Genomic DNA, 23,682 nt, shown 5'->3' with positions numbered 1-23,682 from the left:
CAATAGGTATTAATCCGACTTCTAAGTGTTTACCTTTCGTTTATTTATTACGCGTGTTAGTTACAGTAACGAGTTTCAAGCTAATCCGAGAAATTAAAAAATATATGTTCGCCATATTGGATCCGCCATTTTGAATTTTTAAAAATGAACTTCAGATTCGTTATCAGCGACCCTGTAAACCCCCGAGTAACAAGTTTCAAGCGAATCCGATGAATTCAAAAAAATTCGTCCGCCATTTTGAATTTTGAAAATGTGACTTCAGATTCGTCATCAGCGACCCCCAAAACTTAAGTGTACTGAATCTCACAAATTTTGGTTGCCAAAAAATTTCTTAACATTTTGGACCCACTTTATAGATTTTTCTCTTCACAGCGAAGGGGTTAATATAATAATTATTCGAAAGAAATCAATCAACCTTTTGTGACTAACAATAAATGTAAACAACAAATTGTTGAAAAATAATAAAAATTTAAGTGTAATCCTTCTACATTTTTTTGCATGGGAAAAAGAGAAAAGTAATGTGAACAATTAAAAATTAAAGTTGAAGCTAAAAGTAAAAAATTATAAGTATTTTTCCTGTACATTCCGTGAGAGACGGCCAAAAGTAAATTTTGAGATTTTTTCTATGAAAATATTTTATTTTTCGGAAGGACTCTTTCCAAAACACATGAACACAAATATCAAGTGTGTGTTTGTGTTCTGAACAGAAACAGATTTCAATAGTAAATTAAAATCGCCACATAAGATACCACTTACACGGAGAGAAATTTTAATTTTTAATATTTAAAAAATAATAAATAAAAATAAAAAAAAATAATAATAAAAAATAAAATTATTTTCTAAATGAAAATAATTTCATTTAGAGCTCAAAAAGCAAATAACATTGAAATGAATTTGAAATATTTATCTAAACACTTTTTAATAATGTAGGTACACAAAGAGAGAAACGATTCTTTCTTTCCTTGCACATTTATAATTTTATGGCATTTAGTCATAAACCCCGAGAGGAATGGTATAAACAAGTCTTAGTTATCAAAATACTCCCGTGAAAGAAAGTATGTTTTCCCTACCGTGCAGCTGGGACACTGAGCGAAGGTATAGCGCATTGTATAGAATAAATATAAATACTTGAACCAAGTAATTTTTCTTTAAAACAATTTATTTGATTCAAACAAATTTTGTTCAAAAATATTTAAGTCTAATTGAAACATATTGTTTAATTCAATTAAAGAAATAAAATATTTAATTTATCAAAGATAATTAAAGATTGATTTTAAGGTATAATATTTATTATTAACTTTTAAGTTTAAATCACAAATAAGATTTTTAAACATATTTTTTGTTTAACTGGTATGTGACTGTTAGAACTTGAATGTTAATTTTTCTACCACTTTTCTCTTAAAATATTAAATAAATTAAGCTACTTTTTTGTGAATAACTAAAATATAATGAGAAAGGGCACTGTAGTACATCATTTTTCATAATTAAAAAATTAATTATTATAAATCACTTTTAAATTATCAGTTGTACCGCTCATTCTTAACCTCACATTTTCTTAAAAATTAAAAAGTGTTTTATAATAATAAATTTTTTAATTATCAAAACATTAGCACCGCAGTGCCTTTCCTCATTATGTTTTAGTTATTCACAAAAAAATAGCTTTATTTATTAATATTTTAAGAGAAAAGTGGTCGAGAAATTAACATTGAAATTCTAGAATGGACTAAGGGGGCCCCCTCTGTTCATGAAAAGAAGTAGTATGCTTTTTCATAAATTTTTAGCAAAATTAGATATTTATTTTAAATTAAAATTTCTGTTAACTAACTCAATTAACGTAATATAATATAGTTTTTATTTCGTAAAAATTAGTAAATTTTCAATAATAATAATTTTTTTATTAATTGATAAAGCAAAAAATCAGTCATGATTTTATTAATAATGAAATATTTTTAACTAATTCAAATGTAAAGAGCACTAATCTGAAACCTTAAACCTAAAGACAATAACTTTTAAAATATTTTTATAATCATATTAATAAATATGTAAATATTACTTACCTTTTATATGCTCCTTGAATAAGACTTAATTAATCCTTGAATTTAATTTTTCACTTTCACTTTGTAATATTTATTTAAACAACATTAATTTCTCATTCGCGTTTTGTGCTTACTCCGGCAAATGCTTAAGAGCAACTGACGCACAAAATGCCTTCCTTGGGTAATTTCTTTGAAAAAAGAAAAAATTTCCAAATATTTCGAGGGAACATTTCAATCCGAAAAATTTGTCAGTTAAATAAAACTATAAGAAAAAAAATGTATTGAAAAAGTCATAAAATAGACTTTCTTGTAACGAAGAAACCCTTAGCAGGTCATCCTAAGACAAACCAGATGTGACAAACCTTTCAAAACGAAACAATATTTTACGCATTTTATTTTTTTGCCTTAAAATGAAAATGTTTTACGGTCTCTATAATAAATTTTATTAAGACTTTTAGGTATATTCTTTACAAAAATTATTTATTTTAAATTTAATAATTTTTTTTAATAAAGTATTGTTTACTGATTTTGTAGTTTTAATTTTTTACTAAAAATTTCATAAATATTATTACTAATAAATATTGACTGTAAGTAAATAATCATAATATACTGAATTATAATATATAAAATAATATAAAAAATCTTTAACATTGATAATAATTGATATAAGTAATTAATTATTTGAATCTAATAAATTACTTTTCAGTTTTTAAAAATATAGTTAAAAAATTCCATACTTTTTTTTTTTTTTGAGAATGTAATAAACTTAGCACTAATTCTTTAAACATTTCTTTAAACTTAAAATAATTATCAGAACTGTCGCAAAAAACTGATTACCTTTTTAGGAAAATTCTCTATCTTTTCTGAAATTTACCTAAAAATCACAACAATTCCATTATGTTTGGAAAAGAATTTTTTCCATCTGTTCCGAAAAATTCTTAAAAGCAGGAAAAAGTACCATATTTATTTAGAAAAATCATGTAAGTGAATTAAGAAAAAAAAATTTATTTTGATCCAGATTCATTTTTAAAATCTGTAAACTTTTCTGTCCACCAAAAAAAATCGCAAAGGAAAGTTTAATACTCAATAATTATATTTACAATTTTTACAACTAAAAATATAGTAAAAATTTTTTGAAAAAATATTCATAAACAAAGGGGATATACAACTTTGAAAATTTTTAGCATTTTTATAAATATTACGGCGAAATTTTCTGGTTATGTAAGATTATACAAATTTTTATTTAATTAATTATTAGGTATGCTCTAATAATAATAATAATAATAATAATTTGTGTTGAAAAGAGAAGATTTAATAAGTGAAGAAGGAGAAATTAAAAATATCAAGTTGAAATAAAATACAAATATTTGAAATATGTACTTCTTTTATTGTTTATAATTAACAGCACAAAAACCATTGATTACAATAAGTGTTAAATAAGTACATTTAAAATTTAAAGATTGTATGCTAAATTGTACACTCAGAAATTTTTCTACGTTTTAGTCGCTTTTAAATAGTCTATCGCCACCATTACACAATTACAAATTACTTCGGTAAGCTCTTAAGGCGTTACATACCTTTTTGACTGCAAAAAAGACTGATTTTCATAATTATTTTGCGACTTTTCATTAAAACTTTATTAAAATAATGTATATTGCATCAGATAGTACATGGTTTTATGAACTTTTTAGCAACTTTGAAACTTTAAAAAATATTAATATTTGTGTAAACTATTTTCTAAAAATTTTTTTTTCTCTAATCCCTTCGTTCACGAACTGGGTGATATAGTAAACAAACAAAACTCAAAAATTGTGAATTGTGAAAATGTACGAAATATCCTGTAGGTTCTGGAAATATTTTGTCGAAACCCAACCTACAGTTTGGAAATTTTTTTTTCAAATTCCCCAGAAAATTGTTATCAGATAAACCAGAGTGTACTCTGACTAAAAACATTTCCAAACTGTAGGTTGGATTTTGACAAAATATTTCTAGAAGATATCTAGATATTTCATACATTTTCACAATTTTTGAACAAGAAATGAAAGTTAAGAGCTTACCAAAGTAACCAATTACAACATATTACTGAAAAATAGAAACACATAATTATCACATTGAAAAATTAAAGTGAGCACCAGAGAGTGATCTGGATCTTAATTCGTGAGCACGCCGATAACACCCAGAATGTCTGTAAACTTTCTGCAGATTTTCAACGGACTTCTATCTCTCTAGAAAGTCTGTCGAATATCTGGTGGATTAAGATATTCAAACATTATTGAATAGCAGCTTTTAATATTTTTAAAAACTACCAAACTTTCTGCAGGTAGGAGTCCCGGGTAAGAAGAGGTTGATTAAAATAGAATAAAAAATTAATACAAAATTTCAAAAAATGACATTGGTTTGGAATTAAAAGCATTGTGAATTGAGGCGACATATGCTGTAATTTTAATGCATTTTATTTTCTTTTTAATAAAATTAATTAAAGTATCAGCAAAATTTATGTCATAAGTGGAATTCAAATGATTACAAATTTTAATTTCTTTCAACCAACCTCTTTTTACCGGGTCCGCTCAAGGTTTGTTGACATTCTGAGGACTTTTTTACTTGGGTATCCTTTAACGATTAAAATTATTAACTTTTTGCAACATTATGAAAATCGTGTTAAATTTCACCAAAAGCAACGATTATTTAAAAGATTGTATACTTAATAAGGGGTGTACCTCTATGGAAACACCTTATATATGTTAGTTTCAATTGTAATACAGATAGGTTTAAATTCATATTAAAACACGGGTTGATAATTCTATAAGTAAGGAAACTGTCATTATTACAAATCAAATCATCAGCCTAAATGATTTCCTTACAGATCGCATACTTATTTAAAAATTGTTAACATTTAAATATTTCAAAAAAATAAAGACAGAGTGAAGGACATATGGACAATAGAGGCGACGCGACGGTTGCGAATTTGTGAAGATTTTAAAATTATAAGTATCATGTTGGGACAACAAGCAGGTTTTACGATAACACCTTGTTTTTTATGTTTGTGGGACAGTAGAGATCGAAAAAATCATTACATACAAAAAGAATGGCCCAAAAAAACATCATTTCCACCAGGTTCCAAAAATATCATAAAGAATCCTCTAGTTAAATCCACAATAGTATATTGTGCAACAAGTACAGAAAGAAGCTGTTTTCCGACGAGTGCAAAGTTTGCTGTCCCGAGCGAAGCGAGGGCAGCAATTTGCACGAAGTTGGAAAATCTTCTTTCGTACGTGTTGCACACAGTACTTTGTGCAACACCTTTTGGTTTTGATAAAAAAAGCTGTTTGGAAACGCTAGTTGACGCCAACATACGTACTGTTTAGCAGGGTTTGGAACGTATGTTACCGCACTTAATATTCGTGGTTTTTTACGCGTATATTACTGTAAAAAACAGGTATTCTACAAATAGAAAACAAATACCTATGTATATCACCAAAAAAACCCAAAAGTTTAAGAACTTTGCCGCACTAGTGCAGCAAAGTAAGCACTTTGCAGCAAAATAACCACTTTGCCGCACTAGTGCAGCAAAGTAAGCTCTTTGCCGCACTAGTGCAGCAAAGTACTGTTTTGCGCCTACTTTACAGGCATGCAAAGTATTACTTTCCTTACAGGTGTTGCACAAAGTTAATTCTACCACCTTTACATATTAAACTAGGGGTAACGAAACAGTTTGTAAAGTCTGTAGATAAAGAAGGGAAATGTTTCAAGTACCAGAAACAAAAATTTCCAGAGATCTCTGATGCGAAAGTAAGGTAGGGGATTTTTGCTGGGCCACAACTTCGCAAACTGTTAAAAATGAGAAATTCATCACAGTAATGAATAAAATGAAGAAATATGCGTGGCTTAGTTTTAAGGGATTTATTGAAAACTTTCTTGGCAATCATAAGAGCGAGAATTGAGAACTAATAGCAAATGGTATGATTAAAAGCTTTCAAAAATTGAGATGCTTGATTAGTTTGATGATCTATTTCCTAAATTCACATCTAAGTTATACTTTCCGAAAAATTTAGGAGAATATAGCGAGGAACAAAGAGAACGGTTTCATCAAGATATTAATGAAATGGAGCGCGGCTATCAAAGCAGATGGGGCGTAATTTGATGGCTGACTCCCTTGCGAATTGAGAACACCGAGAAAGCACCGACATTTTGGTGATTTTGCAGTGTTTTGTAAATAATATATAAAAAACCAAATAAAACCACAAATTTTATTAGAGGAATTGAAAGAGGACATTCCAATGAAGAAATTGATATAGGCACTTTAATAATAAACATTGATTTTCAATGTGAAAATAATTTTTAAAGTTGAAGTTAAAATTTAGAGTTAAAAATATCGTCGGTGATTATTTACATTGACACGGTGTTTTGTAAAATAATTATGTAAATACACTTACTTGAAACCTAAAAGTATTTAAAATAAAAAGCCAGTAAACTACAGAATAAATTAAAAGCAAAAAAATTACCAATTAATAAGACACTTATTGTAAAAATAAATATAAAAGTGAAAAGTTTGCTTCCGAATGTGATACAAAGAGAACGAGTAATTCTCTTTGTAGATAAATGGGAAAGTTAAATGATCATTTACCATAAGAGCTCGCTTGATAACATGAAAAAAAAGAAAGTGTTACCATATTGCAAATATTAACGTTTTTTCTCTCAATAGATGTCGGGCTGAAAGATTTCTAAATTACAATTTTCAATCATTCTGAAAAGTGATAAAGACAAATTTTTAATATTGCATTCAAAAGGTAAGTTTCAAAATTTTATTTATTAATTTATGGCAAGACATTTTTTAATTTAATACAAAAATTACTTAAATTAAAAATTAATTAAAACTTAAAACTTTTATTTAATAATTATTCAATAAAATAATACATGATATTTTTTAAATTGTTTATCTTTTTAAGAATAATAAAAAAAATTACTAATTGAAGATGGCGGACTAATACAATTTTTTGAATTCGCTCTAAACTTGTAGAAATTACCTTTAAGAGTTTTTTCTCCTACTGATAACAAATTTGTTGATATTTTTTGAACTAAAATATTACTAATTCAAGAAGGCGGACTAACACAATTTTTTAATTTTGCTCTAAACGTGTAGAAATTCATTTTTGAGTTTTATCTCCTAATAACAAATATGTTAATACATTTTTTTTAAATTTAAAAATTACTAAATAGCTAACTTTTAATTAAAAACTATTTTTATTAAAATTAAAAATGAATTGGAATGTAGTTTTAATACTAGTATGAGTACAATAATCATATGTTCTAATAACAGGGAATTTAGGGTTTTCAGGATGTCTACTGAAAATATGACTTAAAATTCCAGGACATTTTCAGTACATTTCAGGACAGATTTCTTATTTTTTCAGGACATTTATATGTGTAACAGAAGTCAGGGAAAAGTTAGGGATTTTTATTGAAAGTACTGAAAAAAATTTAATTTTTAGAATTTATAGAAAAATTCTGAATTTTGGTGTCTTTTTTGTTTGCCTTATGAATTATGAAATTGACAAGAATTCTAATACTACACGGAGAAAAATAGTTAGCTATTTCAGCTAATTTTTAGCTACCTTAGCTAACCTTAATTGCTATTATATGGATAGCAATTATTGTTAGCATAAATTCAATTATGTTCGAAAATTTTTAAAAATTCTCGTCAAGATTTCAATTATCTTTATAAATAATAAAATTCTTTTTAAAAATTCAATTATTTTTAAAAAATTTAATTAAATTCTTGTCAGAATCACAATTATTTTCAAAAATTTTCCTAATTTTAATTTTTTTTATATCTACTATTTTAATAAAATTTTCGCATCAATTCAATTATTTCAAATTTTTTAATAAAGTTTCTCGGAAGAATTGAAATATATAAAGAGAATTGAAAAAAATAGCTCGGAGAAATTCAATTACTTTGAAAAATTTAAATAAAATTCTTTTACAAATTCTAATATTTAAAGAAATGTTGACAAAATTCTTTACAAGATATAGTTTATTACATTGTAATTTTAATAAAACTTTTCTAATTTCCTAAAATTATTTTTACAAATAAATTGTTTATGGAAATTCAATTATTTAAAATAATTTGAATAAAATTCTTCGCTAGAAATCAATTATTTTCTTTCTTGAGAATTCAATTATTTTCAAAAATTTTAATAAAATACTTTATAAATTTAAAAAATTATAATAAAATCGGTCATAGAATACAATTTATTATTTTCGTAAACTACCACATTTTTTCTAGAAATACAATTGTCACAAAATGTTTGTAAAACTCTTTGACACAATTCAATTATTTAAGAAATTTTAATAAAAGTCTTCCCAAGAATTCAATTTTTTTCAAAAATAAACATTTTCACAGGAATTCAATTATTTAAAAAAATTTTTTTAAAATTCTTTGTCAGATTTCAATTATTGTCAATTTTTTAATGAATTCTGAAAAATTTAATTATTTAAAAAAATTGGAATAAAATTCTTTACAAAGAAATTAATTATTTTCATAAATAATAATATTTTTCTCTGGAATTCAATTATTTTCAGAAATAAAGTTCTTCATAGGAATTCAATTCTTTAAAAATATTTTTAATAAAATTCGTTTCCAGAATTCAATTATTTTCATAAATAACAAAACTTTTAATGATTAAATATGTCTTTAAAAAAGGAGTTATTAAGGACGTTTTAGGACATTTTTTCAAAATTCAGGACATTTCCAGGAATTTCAGAACTTCAAGGACCAGTAGACACTCTAGTTTTTTATTAAAAGTACTGAAAAAAGTTAAATTTTTAGAATTCATAAAAAAATTCTGAATCTTAAACATAAACTATGAAATTATCACAAATTATAATATAAATACTTTAATTTTTTAATTTCAGACGATAATTTCTTTTTAAATAACTTAAATCTTGATTTAATTTCAATTTTCAAATTTTATAAAATTTCAATTTTGAATTAATTTAATTTTTGAAATTTTAAAGAACTTCAATTTTTGAAAATTTTTAATAATTTAAAATTTTGTAAAATAAATTAAATTTGTCAATATATATTTAATTAATTATTAAAAATAATGGATTTAAGGAAATATCGAAATTTTCATTTCTAAAAAAAGAAAATATAAATTGTAACGCGAATTTCTCTGGTTCTTTAAGGAAATTATTCACATAAGAGTTGAAATTAATTCAATTTATTCAAATAAAATTACAAAATTATGTTTAAAAAAAAAAAATTATAAATTGAATGTTCCTCTAGGATTAATCATTATGACCTTTTTCCCTATGTACGGACGTCCATTTCCTGAAACAGAGTATATTTTTATTTGTTAAAAGTAATTAAACAATATTTTCATTATTAACTATATAAACTACAACAATTCTGTATTTTCTTATTTTTCTGTCTCTCACACGCTTAAGTTAATCTTTTGTGTAAATTTCTGTTCTTTGTTAAATTTTAATTTGCATCATTTCTTTTTTAACAAAATTGAAAGCTTTTTTTGGAAATAAAAAAAATAATTTTTATAAATTCGATTTGTCACATTTATTTTTCAAGTTATTAAAAAAATCTTATAATTTGTAGAAATGATGTTTAACACCCCTAGAATTTATTTTTGAGAATTATTATCCAAACTTTTTGAATTTAACTTAGAATTCCAGGGCTCGAACCAGTAAAAGTATTTATAAATACTGACTTTACGGACTACAAAACATGCAGATATCGATAATGATCGATTTATTTATAATTTATAATAATTACAGATGATCGAGTGATAAAATAATTGTCAATTCAATTTTTATTTGCCACAATTTTTAACTAAAATTCTTATTCAAATTGATTATTTTTATTAATTTTTCGAAAGGTTCTTTGATAGTTTTCAAATCCATTTGTTTACAATATTTAACTTTGCGAAATTTCAATTATTCGTCAATTCGTCATTTATATATATATTAGAAAAAATAAAAATTTAAAAGATATAAAAAATTCTATTAAAATTTTTCAAAAAAATTAATTTCAAAATTCAATTATTTCTAAAAATTCAAGGTAATGCTTTCAATATTCAATTAATATCTAAAATTTTAACTAAAATTCACTTTTATATCAATTTTTGGTTAAAAATTCTACTAGAATTCAATTATTTAAATACAAAAATAAATAGTTTATTGAATATTTTAATGTTTCTTAAAATTCAATTCCCGTAAAGAATTTTATCAACAAATTTTTAAATAATTGAATTCTTTCGACAAATTGTAATAAAATTTTTAACAAAAATTACATTTTTCGATAAATTCGATTAAAATTCTATTAAAAGTAATTGAAATTCTGCAATGAGCTTTATTATTTATAACAATAATTGAATGTCAAAGAAGAATTTTATTATTTTTGAACAACATTTAATTTTTGCCAAGAATATTTTAACTTTAAAATATAATTGGATTTCTGCAATAATTTGTAAGATTTCCAAAACTAAATTTTTTTTCATGTTTTTGACTAAAGTTCTACTATATATGCATTATTTTTTAATAATTTTTGAAAAAGATCTTTTAGAATTTTCAAATTCATTTGTTTACAATTCAATTTTACAAAATTTTAATTTTATTATTTATTATTATTATTTGAATTACCTCTATTAAAATTCAATTTTTTTCCTTTTTTTCTTCCTTTTCTTCGCCACTCTCCGTCACCTGTCTCCTTTCTTTCCTCTTCATTCTTCCTTCCATTTCTTCCCTTTCCATTTCCATTTCCTTCCCTTTCTTTTGTGCTTCCTCTGCTCCTCGATCGACTATCCCTTTTCTGTTCCTTATTCTTATCTCCTTTCCTATTCCTATCTTCTCTCCTTGTTCCTTCTTTTTTATTTGGATCGTTTCCATCATTCACGATCTGAAAGAATATTTAAATTTAGTTGGACAAAATTATAAGACTAGTGTTGCCGCGATAATGTCGAGAGACGAGACGAAACGAGAAAATAATTATACGAAATAAGACGAGACATTGTTTTTTAAATATCGTTTAGTCGATACGAGACGAGAGAGTAGTCACTAAGACGAGAAAACGTGATTTCCATGCATTTTTAACGTACGAGACAAGACAAGATGATAATGCATAGGGGAGACCGGGGCGTAATGGCTAACTTTTCACTCTTTGCTGTTTTACTCGGACATTTTTGTTCTAATTGAATGTTTATCTTCCGGAAAAGTTACTCTGGTATCTCAGCTTTCTTTTAAGACTACAAACGTCCCGATATGACTCTTACTTTTTGTTCTACAACAGTTTTTCTGGAGCAATGCAGAGCTCCAAAATACGCCCCGAGCCGGGGCGTAATGGATAACTCCCGGGGCGTAATGAATAATGATTGCTAATTATTATCTACAGTTTCCAATCTTATTGTATATTGTAAATTAAGGTTCCTGGGTATTCCGTGAATGCTATTTTTATTCAGCAATACTTCTCCTATCGCTTTTTCAATAATATTCTGTGATATTTGCACTCTCTCAATTTTTTTTGTAATTTCTCATTAAAATCATAGCTTGAAATCTACTATTTGTAAATTTTAGACCAAAACTTAAAAATTTTGTTAAAAACACCTAAACATACTTAAACTAAGTGACAAGTAACCGCGAAAACAAACCTACACTTCGCCGATATAGTAGGTTGCTTTTTATACATAGCATATTGCATTAGCCAACACGCCCCGGGAAAAACTAGCCATTACGCCCCGGAGGTATTCGGCAAATATTTGGCTTTTTTTAACAATACCGGAAGTGTGAATCAAAAATCTCGAATTGTCCCTTAAAAACAAACGTGTCAAGATCGAAACCTCATTTCAGTTTTTTTTTTAAAGCTATTTTTGAAAAAAATAGAACGAAAAAACGAAAATTTTGAAAAGTTACATTCGTATGTCAAAAATAGTTTTTCTACTATATTTCTTACAATAATGAATAAATATTAATGAAACTTCCGACAAACTTGCAGTATACCAAGTACAATAACTTGTCTATTGTGCGAAATTATTACAATTTACGGTTTTTAAACAAATTACAATTATTCATTACGCCCCTTAGCCATTACGCCCCGGTCTCCCCTACTCTCTAAATCTGAATTAGTGCGGATTCGTTTACTAATTTGAATTAGTAACATTTTTTACTAATTTTTAGTAGTTTTTTACTAATTGCTAGTAGAAAATCACTAATTCAATTAGTAGAACGTATTTTTTACTATTTCAAATTAGTAAATTTTCTACTAATAATTAGTAAAAAACTACTAAAAATTAGTCAAAACAGTTACTAATTCAATTGGTAAACGAATCCGCACTATTTCATTAGTAGAAAACTACTAATTCAAATTTAGAGAGTAGGATTCTTGACGTTCGAGGCGAGACGAGAAATCGCCTTATAATTACGAGACCAGACGAGATTGATAGAATTCTCGCCTGGTCTCGTATCGCAGCAACACTACGTAAGATTGATATCTTGTAGTCTCCAGCTGAATCCAGAATAAGAGAGAGTATGCACCGATGCGATGTTTATGGTTTTCGCTATACTAAAGCATGCTGCAATATACCTATAGCTATAAACATTGGTGTGCACCCTCTATCATTCTCGACTCACTTCCTGTCGTCCATACTATCTGAAATGGCATTTTCACTCATATCGAAGCCTTTTGTCGTCCTGTTACTTAATAAACCAGTCAAATTATCATTTTTAGACATTTTATCTCAGGACCGGGATTTTTTTAACCCTTTATTTTGGGGTCTAAATAAAGCGCCAAAATTTGGTATATATAACTCCGTCGGGAAAGACAAGAATTTTTGCAAAATCCTCAAAAAGGGTCAACTTTTAGAGATTGAATATCTAAAACTATTACAGCTATATTATTTTTCTTTGTCGTTAACTGTCAGGAATTTAGTCAGCTTTAAGTCCTCTGTCGGTCGTTTAAAAAAATCATTATTTTAGAAGTAGTTTTAAAGAAATTAAAAATAGCGAATTTTGGCCAAAATAACGAAAAAAACGGGAAAGCGGTTATTTTCAAGTAATTGATTTTTGCACCTATTTTGAAAAATTTTTTTTCCTTACCGACGGAGTTCGAGGTACCAAATGTAGGCACTTTATTTTGACACTAAAATAAAGGGTTTAAGCCAAAAAATTGCGGTCCTAAAATAAGATACGCCATCTTTTTTGACTACTTTGACTGAACTATAATGTTTTTCGCAATGTTTGATCTAAATCTTACTTTAAATGCTGCCGCTCTCGCTATTTTACTATTGCCGCCACTCCGTCCTCGTCCGTGACGTATTCTTTTTACCTGTAATTTTTTGTTTATAAATCAGCTTCTACTTAACAGTTAAAAAATCCTTTAAAGTATAAAAAATTATTATAAACAATTTTTACATCTTCCTCTATTGAATTATCGTTTACGGCTACACGGTTTCTTTTGTAAGGAGAGGATATTGTATATTGCATTAGAATCGACAAAAAAGTTCAAATAAAGCTATTTTCTAGAATTTTTTTACGATTCCTATGAATTATATTGATTTTCGGATTAAAAAAATTGTAAAAATTAATATTTTAAAATAATTCCAGTCTTCACAGTCTGTCTCCCATTTCCCTAAAAGTCCCCTTTTTTAATTTTGGCCCCTAAACGTACTCGTATTCATGTGTTTAAAAAACTCTTAGTTTAATAATTAAACTGAAAACAAAATTTTATAAAAATTTAAATTAAGAAAAAAAAATTTCTGTAAGAATAAATATTTTAAATTTATGTTTGAACGACTAGTTAAAAGTAAATTGATATTTACCGTTTTACTCCTTATTGTAATAAAAAAATTCTAATACAAAACCTTCAAAACAATTTTCTATTTCTGCCAAGAATGAATTTTTTAATATTATTTAATTATTACAAAAGTTTTAATGCAATTATCTTGATAAATAACAAAATTCTTCACAGAAATTTAATAATTATTAGGAATTTTAATAAAATTCTTTACAGAATTCAATTATTTTCATAAGTTACAATATTCATCCCAAGCATTCAATTATTTTCAAAATTAATCAAATTCTTCGAAGAAATTCTATTATTTTTAAAAATTATCACGAATATCTCGTAAAAAATTCAATTACCTTCACAAATAGCAAATATTTTCGCCAAAAATTTAATTACTTTCAATTTATAAAAATCTTTGCGAAATTTCAATTACTTTTAACCAAAGATTTTTTCAATTCAATAATTTTCACTATTTACTACATTCATAAAATTATAAACAGATTTAATTCTAGAAAAAACTTTTTGATATAATTATACGAAAGGATTTAATTATTTTTATAAATAATAAAATTTCATTTACGAATTTAATTATTTTCATCGTAGAATTTCAAATATTTTTAATACAATTTGAAATAAATTCCTTGAAAAATGGAAAATAATTCAAATATTTTCATAAATAACATTTAATTCTTCGCGGAAAATCAATTATTTTCTAAAATTTTTAAGTCATTTTGCAAAAGAATTCAATTAGCTTGAAAGAAAACAAAATCGCATAAATTCTGCGCGTAAAATCAATTATTTTAAGGGATTTTAATAAAATTCTTTTCCAAAATTCAATTAATTATTTTGATAAATATCAAAATTCATCACAAGAATTCAATTCTTTTGAAAAGTAATAAAATACTTTGCAGAAATTAAATTATTTAAATTTTTTTTTAAAAATTCTTATCAAGAATTAAATTTTCTTTATAAATAGATAGGGAAATTCTTCTCAAGAATTCAATTATATTCAGGAATATTTATAAAATTCATTGTAAAATTCAATTATTTTTATAAATAATAAATCTCATTGTATAATTTCAATTATTTTCAAAAATTTTAATAAAACTTTTGACAAAATTTAAATTATTTTCAAAATTAATTCAAAATTAGTTTCTATTTTTAAAATTTTAACGCAATTTTTTGAAAATTCTCGTCAACATTTGAATAATCTTTTTAAATAGCGAAATTCTTCATCAAAATTCAATCATATTCAGAAATTTTTATAGAATTTATTGCAAAATTAAATTACTTTCATAAATTACGATATTCAGTATAAAAGTTCAATTATTTTAAAAATTTAATAAAATTTATTTATTTTGAAATTTTTTAATAAAATTAAAGGCAAAATTTGAATTATTTTCCTTAATAATAGTAATCATCACAAGAATTCAATTATTTTCAACAGTAATAAAATTCAATTATTTAAAAAAAATGAAATAAAATTCTTGTCAAAATTTCAATTATATTCAAAAAATTTTCTTAATTCTATGATTTTCAATATTCTACACTATTTTAATTAAATTTTTCTGAAAGAATTCAATTATGAAACAAAAATTTTGATAAAATTTTAAACGAACATTCAATTATCTTTCAAGAAAATAAAAAATTCCACAGGAATTCGTTTATTTTTAAAAAATTTAATAAAATTGTTCAAAAAGTTTTCAATTATTTTCAAAAGTTGTTAATTTTATTTAACAGTTCTGTAGAATTAATTTTTTTTTGAAAAAGTTTAATTGAATAATAATAATAATTGATGTTATTGATTTAAAGTAGAATTTTTGTTATAAATTCTAGAAAATGTTAATTGAAATGATAGAAATAATTTTGAAGAAATGCAGTAACAATATTTTTATAATAATAAAATAATGATTTTGTCTGTCGGTCATCTTTATGTTTTATAATAATATTCTGATGAGTTGTTCAATTTGAAAAGGTTTGAATTTGAAATCTTTGAACATCTTAATTCCAATGAAAAAAAATGAATAAATATTTATTTTAAATAAAAATATTGATGTTTTCGAATATTTTTACTTTTGAAGAAATTTGTAAATAAATTTAATAGAACACTTTTTGAGTATCTAATAATTTTTAGAGTGAATCAAAATATTCTTTAGAGTCAGGGAAAAAGTGGAAGTTTTGTTTGGAAATCAAGGAAAAGTCAGAGAAAAAAGTTAAATTTTTGTGGCAACCCTGTATAAATAAATAATAATTTTATCTTTATTTAACCAATTTTTATGGTCCCCTAAAAGTCTCCTATTTTCTCATTTTTAGTCCCCTATTTCCCCTAAAATACTTTTTAGAGGCACTGTGAAGCCTGTAATTCTAGTTCCGACGATAGCCACACGTATAACGAAGATTTTTGTAAAAAAAAATTTAGAATCGGTCTAGAAGTTTCCGAGAAAAACATTACGCAGAGTGTTTTTGAGAAAAAAAGCGTTTAAAATGATCAAATTCTTACTTCATCGGTTCGTTGACTTTCTGGCGGCAATGAACTGGTGGTAGATTTTGGTGACACCTATAAAAAACAAATTTTTGATTTATTTTTTGACCCTACAATAATTTTGATTAACTACAAAAATAAATACATAAACAGGGTTCAAACCAGTGAAATTATTTAAAAATACGGACTTTATAGGCTAAAAATGAAAAATTACGGACCAATTATTAATATTAAAAAATATACAGTCAGAGTCAAATAAGAAAAAATTTCATTTCAAACTATAAATTAAACTTTTTAATAACTATATAACATTAAAAAATCACTCACAGTTACAATAATTTGTAATTTTTCCAAAATTTAATTTTTTTAAACTAAAATTCTTCTTTACATCCATTACTTAAAACTATTTTTGTAAAAGTTCTTTGAGAATTTTAAATTTATTTGTTTGCAATATTCAATTTTATAAAATTTCAATTGTTTGGATATTTTTCAAAGAAAGAAAAATTTTTTTTAAATTATTAGTTTACAAACTAATTTTATTATAATTCTAATTAAAAAAAATTTAATTTTAAATATTCTGTAAACATTAAAATATTATTTATATAAAACATGTTTATTTGTGTATTATTTTTATACTCACATTTGGATCCGTCGAGCTCATGATGGATTTCAGAGCACCCAAAAACAGCGCTGCCAGTTTGAATCTGTTAAAAAACCTAATTATTAAAATAATAAGAATAAAAGAAAAGTAATGTGAACGATTAAAAATTAAGTTTAAGCTAAAAGCCAAAAATTATAAGCATTGACCATCTCTCTCAAACATTCCGGGAGAGATGAAAATATTTTTTCATAACGCGGTGCAAAAAAGGGCACTTTTTTGCACCTTGTTATGAAAAATATCGTTCGTAACTAGTGCTAGCAGTTGCCAATTTTTGAAGGAGCACTTTTTTTGGAACAAACTGTAGGCGAAGCTTCGCCTACAGTTTGTTCCAAAAAAAGTGCTCCTTCAAAAATTGACAACTGCTCACACTCGTTACGAAATATACTATATTTTTCGTTACTTTAAAGTTGAGATTTGAATGATTAATTATTAATAAAAGTTTACACAAAAATCGCTTTTTTGTAATTTTTACCGTGCTTTAAAAAACTATGAACATCTCCCCCCGGACTTTATTCAATTTTACGACATTTCAATTATTCCTATAAATTCTTCAATATTAATTAGAAAATAAAAACTTTAAATAGGTAATATAAAAAAGAATTCAATGTTAATTGAATTCTTTTTTATATTACCTATTTAAAGTTTTTATTTTCTTCTTCAAAAAAATTAATTTCAAAGTCCAATTATTTGTAAAAATTCACGCTATATTACTTTTAATATTCAATTATTATTTCATCAATTTTTATTAGAATTCAATTGTTTAAAAACAAAAATAATAATAATAGACTTATTAAATATTTCTTAAAATTAAATTCTCATAAAGAATTACATTTTTCAAAGAATTCGATTAAAATTGTATTAAAATTAATTGAAATTCCTTGATGAGTTTTATTATTTATGAAAATAACTGAATTCCTAAAAATAATTTTATTATTTACGAAAATAATTAAGGGCACTGTAAAAAGAAGTGTGTTACTGGAATGCACTTCAAGTGCATAAATTTTTCCCAGTTCTGAACACACTTTGAGTGCATTATTCTCATGCACTTTGACGTCAAAGTGTGTAATTCTTATGCATTTTATATTTTATGCACTTCAAAGTGCATTGAAATTACACACTTTGACGTCAAAGTCTTATAACATCCAGCATTCAATTTTATTGAATTCAGTAAAAATTGTATTATTCATGAAAATAAAAAATTTGAATTATTGCGAAGAAATTTATAAATAATTGAATTACTGTGAAATATTTATTATTTTATGAAAATAATTAAAACTTTTTTAAACAATTACATTCTTTTGGAAAAATTTTATTAAAATAGTAGATATTGAATATCATTTAAATAAGGAAACTTTTTGAAAATAATTGAAATTTTGCCAAGAATTTTAATAAAATTTTTGAAAGCAATAGCATTTTGAAGAATTTATTATTTATAAAGATAATTGAAATTTTGACAATTTAAAAAAAATTTTGAATATAATTAATTTTTGCGAAGAATTTTATGACTTTTAAAACTTTGTTTACAATTTAATATTTTACAAAATTTCAATTTTGAATGAATTTAATTAGACACTTTAAACAACTTAAATTTATGAAAAATTTCACTAACTCAAATTCTTCTGAAATTAGTTTAATTTAATTTTTTTAATTGGGGGGGGGGGGCTGTACTAAACGTGACACAATGTATTTTTACATGTGAAAGTTTAAGTCCACAATGTTGATCAACGAAAATAAATTTTCAATAAACTTTTGAAAATAATTGAAATTTTGCCAAGAATTTTAATAAAATTTTTGAAAGCAATAGCATTTTGAAGAATTTTATTATTTATAAAGATAATTGAAATTTTGACAATTTAAAAAAAATTTTGAATATAATTAATTTTTGCGAAGAATTTTATGACTTTTAAAAACTTTGTTTACAATTTAATATTTTACAAAATTTCAATTTTGAATGAATTTAATTAGACACTTTAAACAACTTAAATTTTTGAAAAATTTCACTAATTCAAATTCTTCTGAAATTAGTTTAATTTAATTTTTTTAATTGGGGGGGGTCTGTACTAAACGTGACACAATGTATTTTTACATGTGAAAGTTTAAGTCCACAATGTTGATCAACGAAAATAAATTTTCAATAAACTTCATTAATAAAAAATATTGCAACTATATCGCAAGAAAAGTTTATTAAAAAAGGTAGTAAAATGCAAAAGAAAAGAAAAAAGTAATAAAATGTTAAAATATTTCACCTTTTAAAGCGCTGTTTATCCGTACTAAATTTCGCAGCACTGCGAACGACTACAAATGATCAACTGAACGACTAAACAGCGAAGATTGTATTAGAAGCGTTAGAAGATGCCGAAAACACTAACGATATGGAGGGGGAGGATAGACCTGTTGTAACATGGGCGGCACGCGCCACAAAAAATGCACACAAGTGGCTGAAGTGCCCTAATGGGAAATCCACACTACGATCTAAGATGCGTATAAGCGGGACGCTTTTTCGTTACGCTCTTATGTATATAGATAGTGTAAAATGTAAGAAGTGCCACGAAAAAACGTCCTGCCATACATGAGATAGAAAAGTACAGAGAAATATTTGTATTTTTTCTATCTCATTCATCACGTTCTCGCGACGCGTTTTCAGAAAAAGTTTTGTTGTCAGTTGATGAACGCGAGCGGCCCCCACTCTCACGGCAACTTACACCTTCCTAGACCACACACATACTATCATACGTGAGAGTGGGAGCCGTTTGCGTTCGCCGTCTAGTCCACCGCTGATTTCATTATTCCAACGGGAGCTTCTTCGGATTGCGTTACTACCGTTAATATTGAGAAAAACTGAAATTATTGTGCTTTTAATCCTGCGAGTGAATTTTTTGTATTAAGAAGATACTCTGCAGTCGAGGAATCAAAAGACAATTGTTGAAAAGCAACTGCTTCAACGAAAGGTTGGTATACTTTTTCATCTGTGCGAATGATGCGCGCATAAAGTTTCTCGTTTTTTTTCTTTTCTGATAATTTGTTACCTTCTTCGGTTTATAACTTTTAAATTTTGCAGGCTTCGCACTCATCTACTAATATCTACTATTTACTACTTTTTTTGCGTTATGCTAATATTTAGGAACTTTTTTTAGATTTCAGCAACTTTTAGTATATTAAGCAAAAAAGGAACAAAGGCAGCTATTTGTTTACGGTGATTTTTGTGACCCCAGTGGAGGTCGAGGGCGCCATGGTCACGGCAACCTCCACTCGTGTCACAAAGATCACTGTAAACAATTAGGTTGTCTTTGTTTCCGGGTACTTACGTGTTACTTACCCCCCTTCCCCCCCCTTTGTAAGATATTTTACATACATTAGCGTCATTTTTTTTTGTTCGTAAGATCTGGCAGACCCCCCTCACCCATTTAAGGGGAAGGGGGGTCTAGCTATTGATTAATTTCACTAGAAAAATGGCGCTAATTTATGTAAAAAATCTTACGATTGGAAAAGGAGTGGGTCTAAAAACCTAAAATATGTTTGCGTAATACTTGAAAGGCCCCAAATCAAAAAAATATTCCCCAAAATAATAATCATATTGTTTAAAACGATTCAATTATTTAATTCATAAATAATAAAATCTCCACAGAAATTCAATGATCCACATTTTGAGAAATTATTTCTTTTGGAAAACTTTAATATAATTTTTCGCAAAGTATAATTATTCTTGAAAATTTAATTTCATTCCTCGAAAAAATCAATTTAAAAAAAAAATGTTCTTTAAAATTCATATGAAGAATTCAATTTTATCTTAATTCAATGATTTTCAATATCCACCATTATTTTAGTAAAATTTTCCAAAAGAATTTAATTATTAAAAAAAAAATGTGATATAATCCTACTCAAATATTTAATTATTTTCAAAAATAAAAATTTCACAGAAATTCAATATATTATTTAAAATTTTTTTATAAATTTCTTTACAATAATTCAAATATTTTTATAATAGGGGAGACTGGGGCGAAAGGTCAAACTGTCAAAACAGTTAAAATTCATTATCTTTCGAACAGAATAGTTAGAGCATTGCAATTTTAATTATAGAAGGGTGTTATCATTCTAAATAAATGTCCTGAATAATGTGACATTCTGTTTATTTTTGTGGTTTTCATATTTACAGGCCTCGGATATTATATGTTTTTCGTCTAGATTCAAAAAAATGCGATTTCATTGGACTTCTTTTCAAAAATTACGACTTTTTCGACTTTTCTTCCAAATATTGCAATAATTTTTAGTATAAAATGCAATTTCTTTCGATTTTTCAATAGTTTAAAAAATAACTACAGAAAAATGTTTCAAAAATTATTGTTTAATAATTTTTCTAATAAATTTCCGAAAATTAAAAATAATTTATCTTTTTCAAAGTGTTTTATAAATATTTTTAAAAATCAAATTTTATAAAGAATTTCATTTGCAAATTTGTGAATAATTGAAATTGAATTCAATTTTATTTGAATTCCTCACAATTTCTAAAATCTTAATAAATTCTTCGAAAACAATTCAATTACATAGTTTTATAAATTGAAAATCTTCGCAAGAATTCAATTATTTTTATAAATAGTAAAATTTTTGCAGGAATTCAATTACTTTCAAAACATTTTTAATTGAATTTCCTCGGAAGAAATTAAATATTTTCATAAAATTAAATTATTTCCTAACATTTTAATAATTTCTTCGAAACAATACAACTATTTTTATAAATACTAAATAAAATTTCAAAATTTACAATAAAAAAGAGTTTTAATAATTGAAATTTTGTAAAATTTAATTGAAAATAATTGATTTTTTCAAAATGTTTTATAAAGTCTTTTGAAAATCAACTTTTAAAGAATTTTAATTGCAAATTTTGAAAATAATTGATTTTTTAAAAATTTTAATAAAAAATCTTCAAGTGTGAATTTAAAAATGGTTATTAATGAAAACTTAGCTTCTAAAAATTATATAAATTTCAAAAAATTCAAATATCTACTTACAAAAAATAATAATAAAATTTTTTACAATTATTTTTAACATTTTAACAACATATAACAGTAATTTTAAAATTTTTTTATCAAATTCTTGGAAAAATTATTTTTTTGTAAATTATAGAAAAATTCTATTAAGAAATATTTTTACTTTTTTAGATTTATTAAATTTTTGGAGATATCACATTTATATTAATAATTAAAATTCTTTAAAAATTCAATTATTTTTTGGAATAGAATTTACCAAATTTCAATTGCTTGGAAATTTTTCAATTGTATATAATTAAAAAACTATTGTCTTTCATAAATTATTTTTAAAATATTTTTGAAAAATTAATTTTAAGAATTTTTTTATTATATAATTTCTTGAAAATTAATTAATAACTTAAAAAAACCTGGACAGTTTGAATCATTATAAAAACCGAATTTTTGTATTTAAATAAATTTTCTAAGAACTTTGGGAAAATTATTAAAAATAATTGTTTTCGAGAAGAAGTTTGATTAAAAATTGTAGAAAATAATTGAATTTTAAGAGAATTAATGTTGTTATTTTTAGAAGTTATTAAATTTCAGAAAGATTTTAAATAGGATTTTTGAAAATTTTATTCTTATTCAAAACAAACAAGAAGTATTTAAATTTTATTTAGTAGTAGTTTTTTTTTACTAATTATTAGTACCTATTATTAATATGTTACTAATTCAAATTAGTAAACGAATCCGCACTAATTTAGATTTAGAGAGTGCAGACATTAATCCTAATGTTTTTAAATAAAAATTATCAAGTGATTAATCATTATTTATATTTCAAGAATATTATTACTGTAACTACTCGAAATTATTTTTCAACATTTTAATTCATGTATTATCTTTAGAATTTTTAACTGAAATTCCTCTTAAATAATTATTTTTTATAATTTTTGAAACCGTTTTTTTGAGAGTTTCTAAATCCAATTGTGTTAGAATTTCAATTTTCGAAATTTTGATTATTCGGAAATCTTCAATTAAATGTATATTAGAAATTTAGAGATTAACCCAGGCGGAAAAGACGGACGCAGGGCTCGGATTGTGCGACTTTTTCGACTTTTCTAAGGAAATGTGACTTTTTTTCGACTTTTTTGTGAAAAAATGCGACTAATCGACTTTTTCAAGATTTTTTAGTACAATGCGTCTGAATTAAATTTTTTTTAGAAAATTAACAGGAAAAAGTTTTAGTCAAAAAAATGTTCTGTTACATTTATTTACAAATTTTTCGAAAACATAATAACTTCTTTTTTAATAAATATTTAATTATTTTTCCATAGGAATTAAAATTCTTCAAAAGTTTAAAATTCAAAACTTTTTGAAATTAAACAAATTATAAAAAATTGTTATAAAACATGAAGATATCGATTGCTCCGAGTCGAAGACTCGGGAGTGATTGATTTCAGTTTTATAATAATATTAAAGATGACCGAGTGATAAAATCATTTTTTATTATAAGACTATATATTAAAAAAAATGTTTTTTAACCTATTGTTTATGAAAATATTTTGAAATTTGCCAAGAATTTATAAAAAAATTTTACCTAATAAAATTTCAGAGAGAATTTATTAATTATAAAGATTGTTGCTTTGCGCCACGTCCTTTTACCTTGCTAGGATACTTGAAATTTCCGTGTGTTTTGAATCATTGTGCCGCTACCAAGTCTGCCCCGAAAATAACTAATTGCAGTCTTTGTC

The 23,682-nt window shown here is 24.8% G+C and overlaps 1 protein-coding gene across 2 annotated transcripts; it reads right to left on the bottom strand.

Annotated features, from left to right (window-relative positions):
* Positions 1-9,261: 9,261 nt before the first annotated feature.
* On the bottom strand, positions 9,262-19,620 carry LOC122505112 (translation initiation factor IF-2-like). 2 transcript variants are annotated; one of them, XM_043616570.1, is made up of 6 exons: positions 19,214-19,620; positions 16,947-17,010; positions 16,325-16,381; positions 13,294-13,365; positions 10,689-10,944; positions 9,262-9,366 (listed from the first exon to the last, which is right to left on the bottom strand). In XM_043616570.1, the coding sequence occupies exons 2-6, from the start codon at positions 16,965-16,967 to the stop codon at positions 9,299-9,301; spliced, it is 474 nt and encodes a 157-aa protein (XP_043472505.1). In that variant the 5' UTR covers positions 16,968-17,010; positions 19,214-19,620; the 3' UTR covers positions 9,262-9,298. The 2 variants fall into 2 exon arrangements, with proteins under 2 accessions (XP_043472505.1, XP_043472506.1); XM_043616571.1 differs by lacking the exon at positions 13,294-13,365 and having other exon boundaries at positions 19,214-19,603.
* Between the last annotated feature and the right edge of the window lie 4,062 nt (positions 19,621-23,682).

The sequence above is a fragment of the Leptopilina heterotoma genome, unplaced genomic scaffold (assembly GCF_015476425.1).
Source record: "Leptopilina heterotoma isolate Lh14 unplaced genomic scaffold, ASM1547642v1 Lhet_343, whole genome shotgun sequence".
Taxonomy (NCBI): Eukaryota; Metazoa; Arthropoda; class Insecta; order Hymenoptera; family Figitidae; genus Leptopilina; species Leptopilina heterotoma.
Note: the sequence above shows the minus strand (reverse complement) of the source record. Positions and strands in the feature narration are given on the sequence as shown.

Excerpts from the sequence above, each read along its gene's own strand:
- LOC122505112 (XM_043616570.1), bottom strand. The coding sequence starts at position 16,967 with ATGAGCTCGACGGATCCAAAT. Across the intron at positions 16,382-16,946 it reads TGAGCTCGACGGATCCAAAT|GTGTCACCAAAATCTACCAC; the intron begins GTGAGTATAAAA and ends TGTTTTTTATAG. Across the intron at positions 10,945-13,293 it reads CGAGAGCGGCAGCATTTAAA|ATCGTGAATGATGGAAACGA; the intron begins GTAAGATTTAGA and ends ATATTCTTTCAG.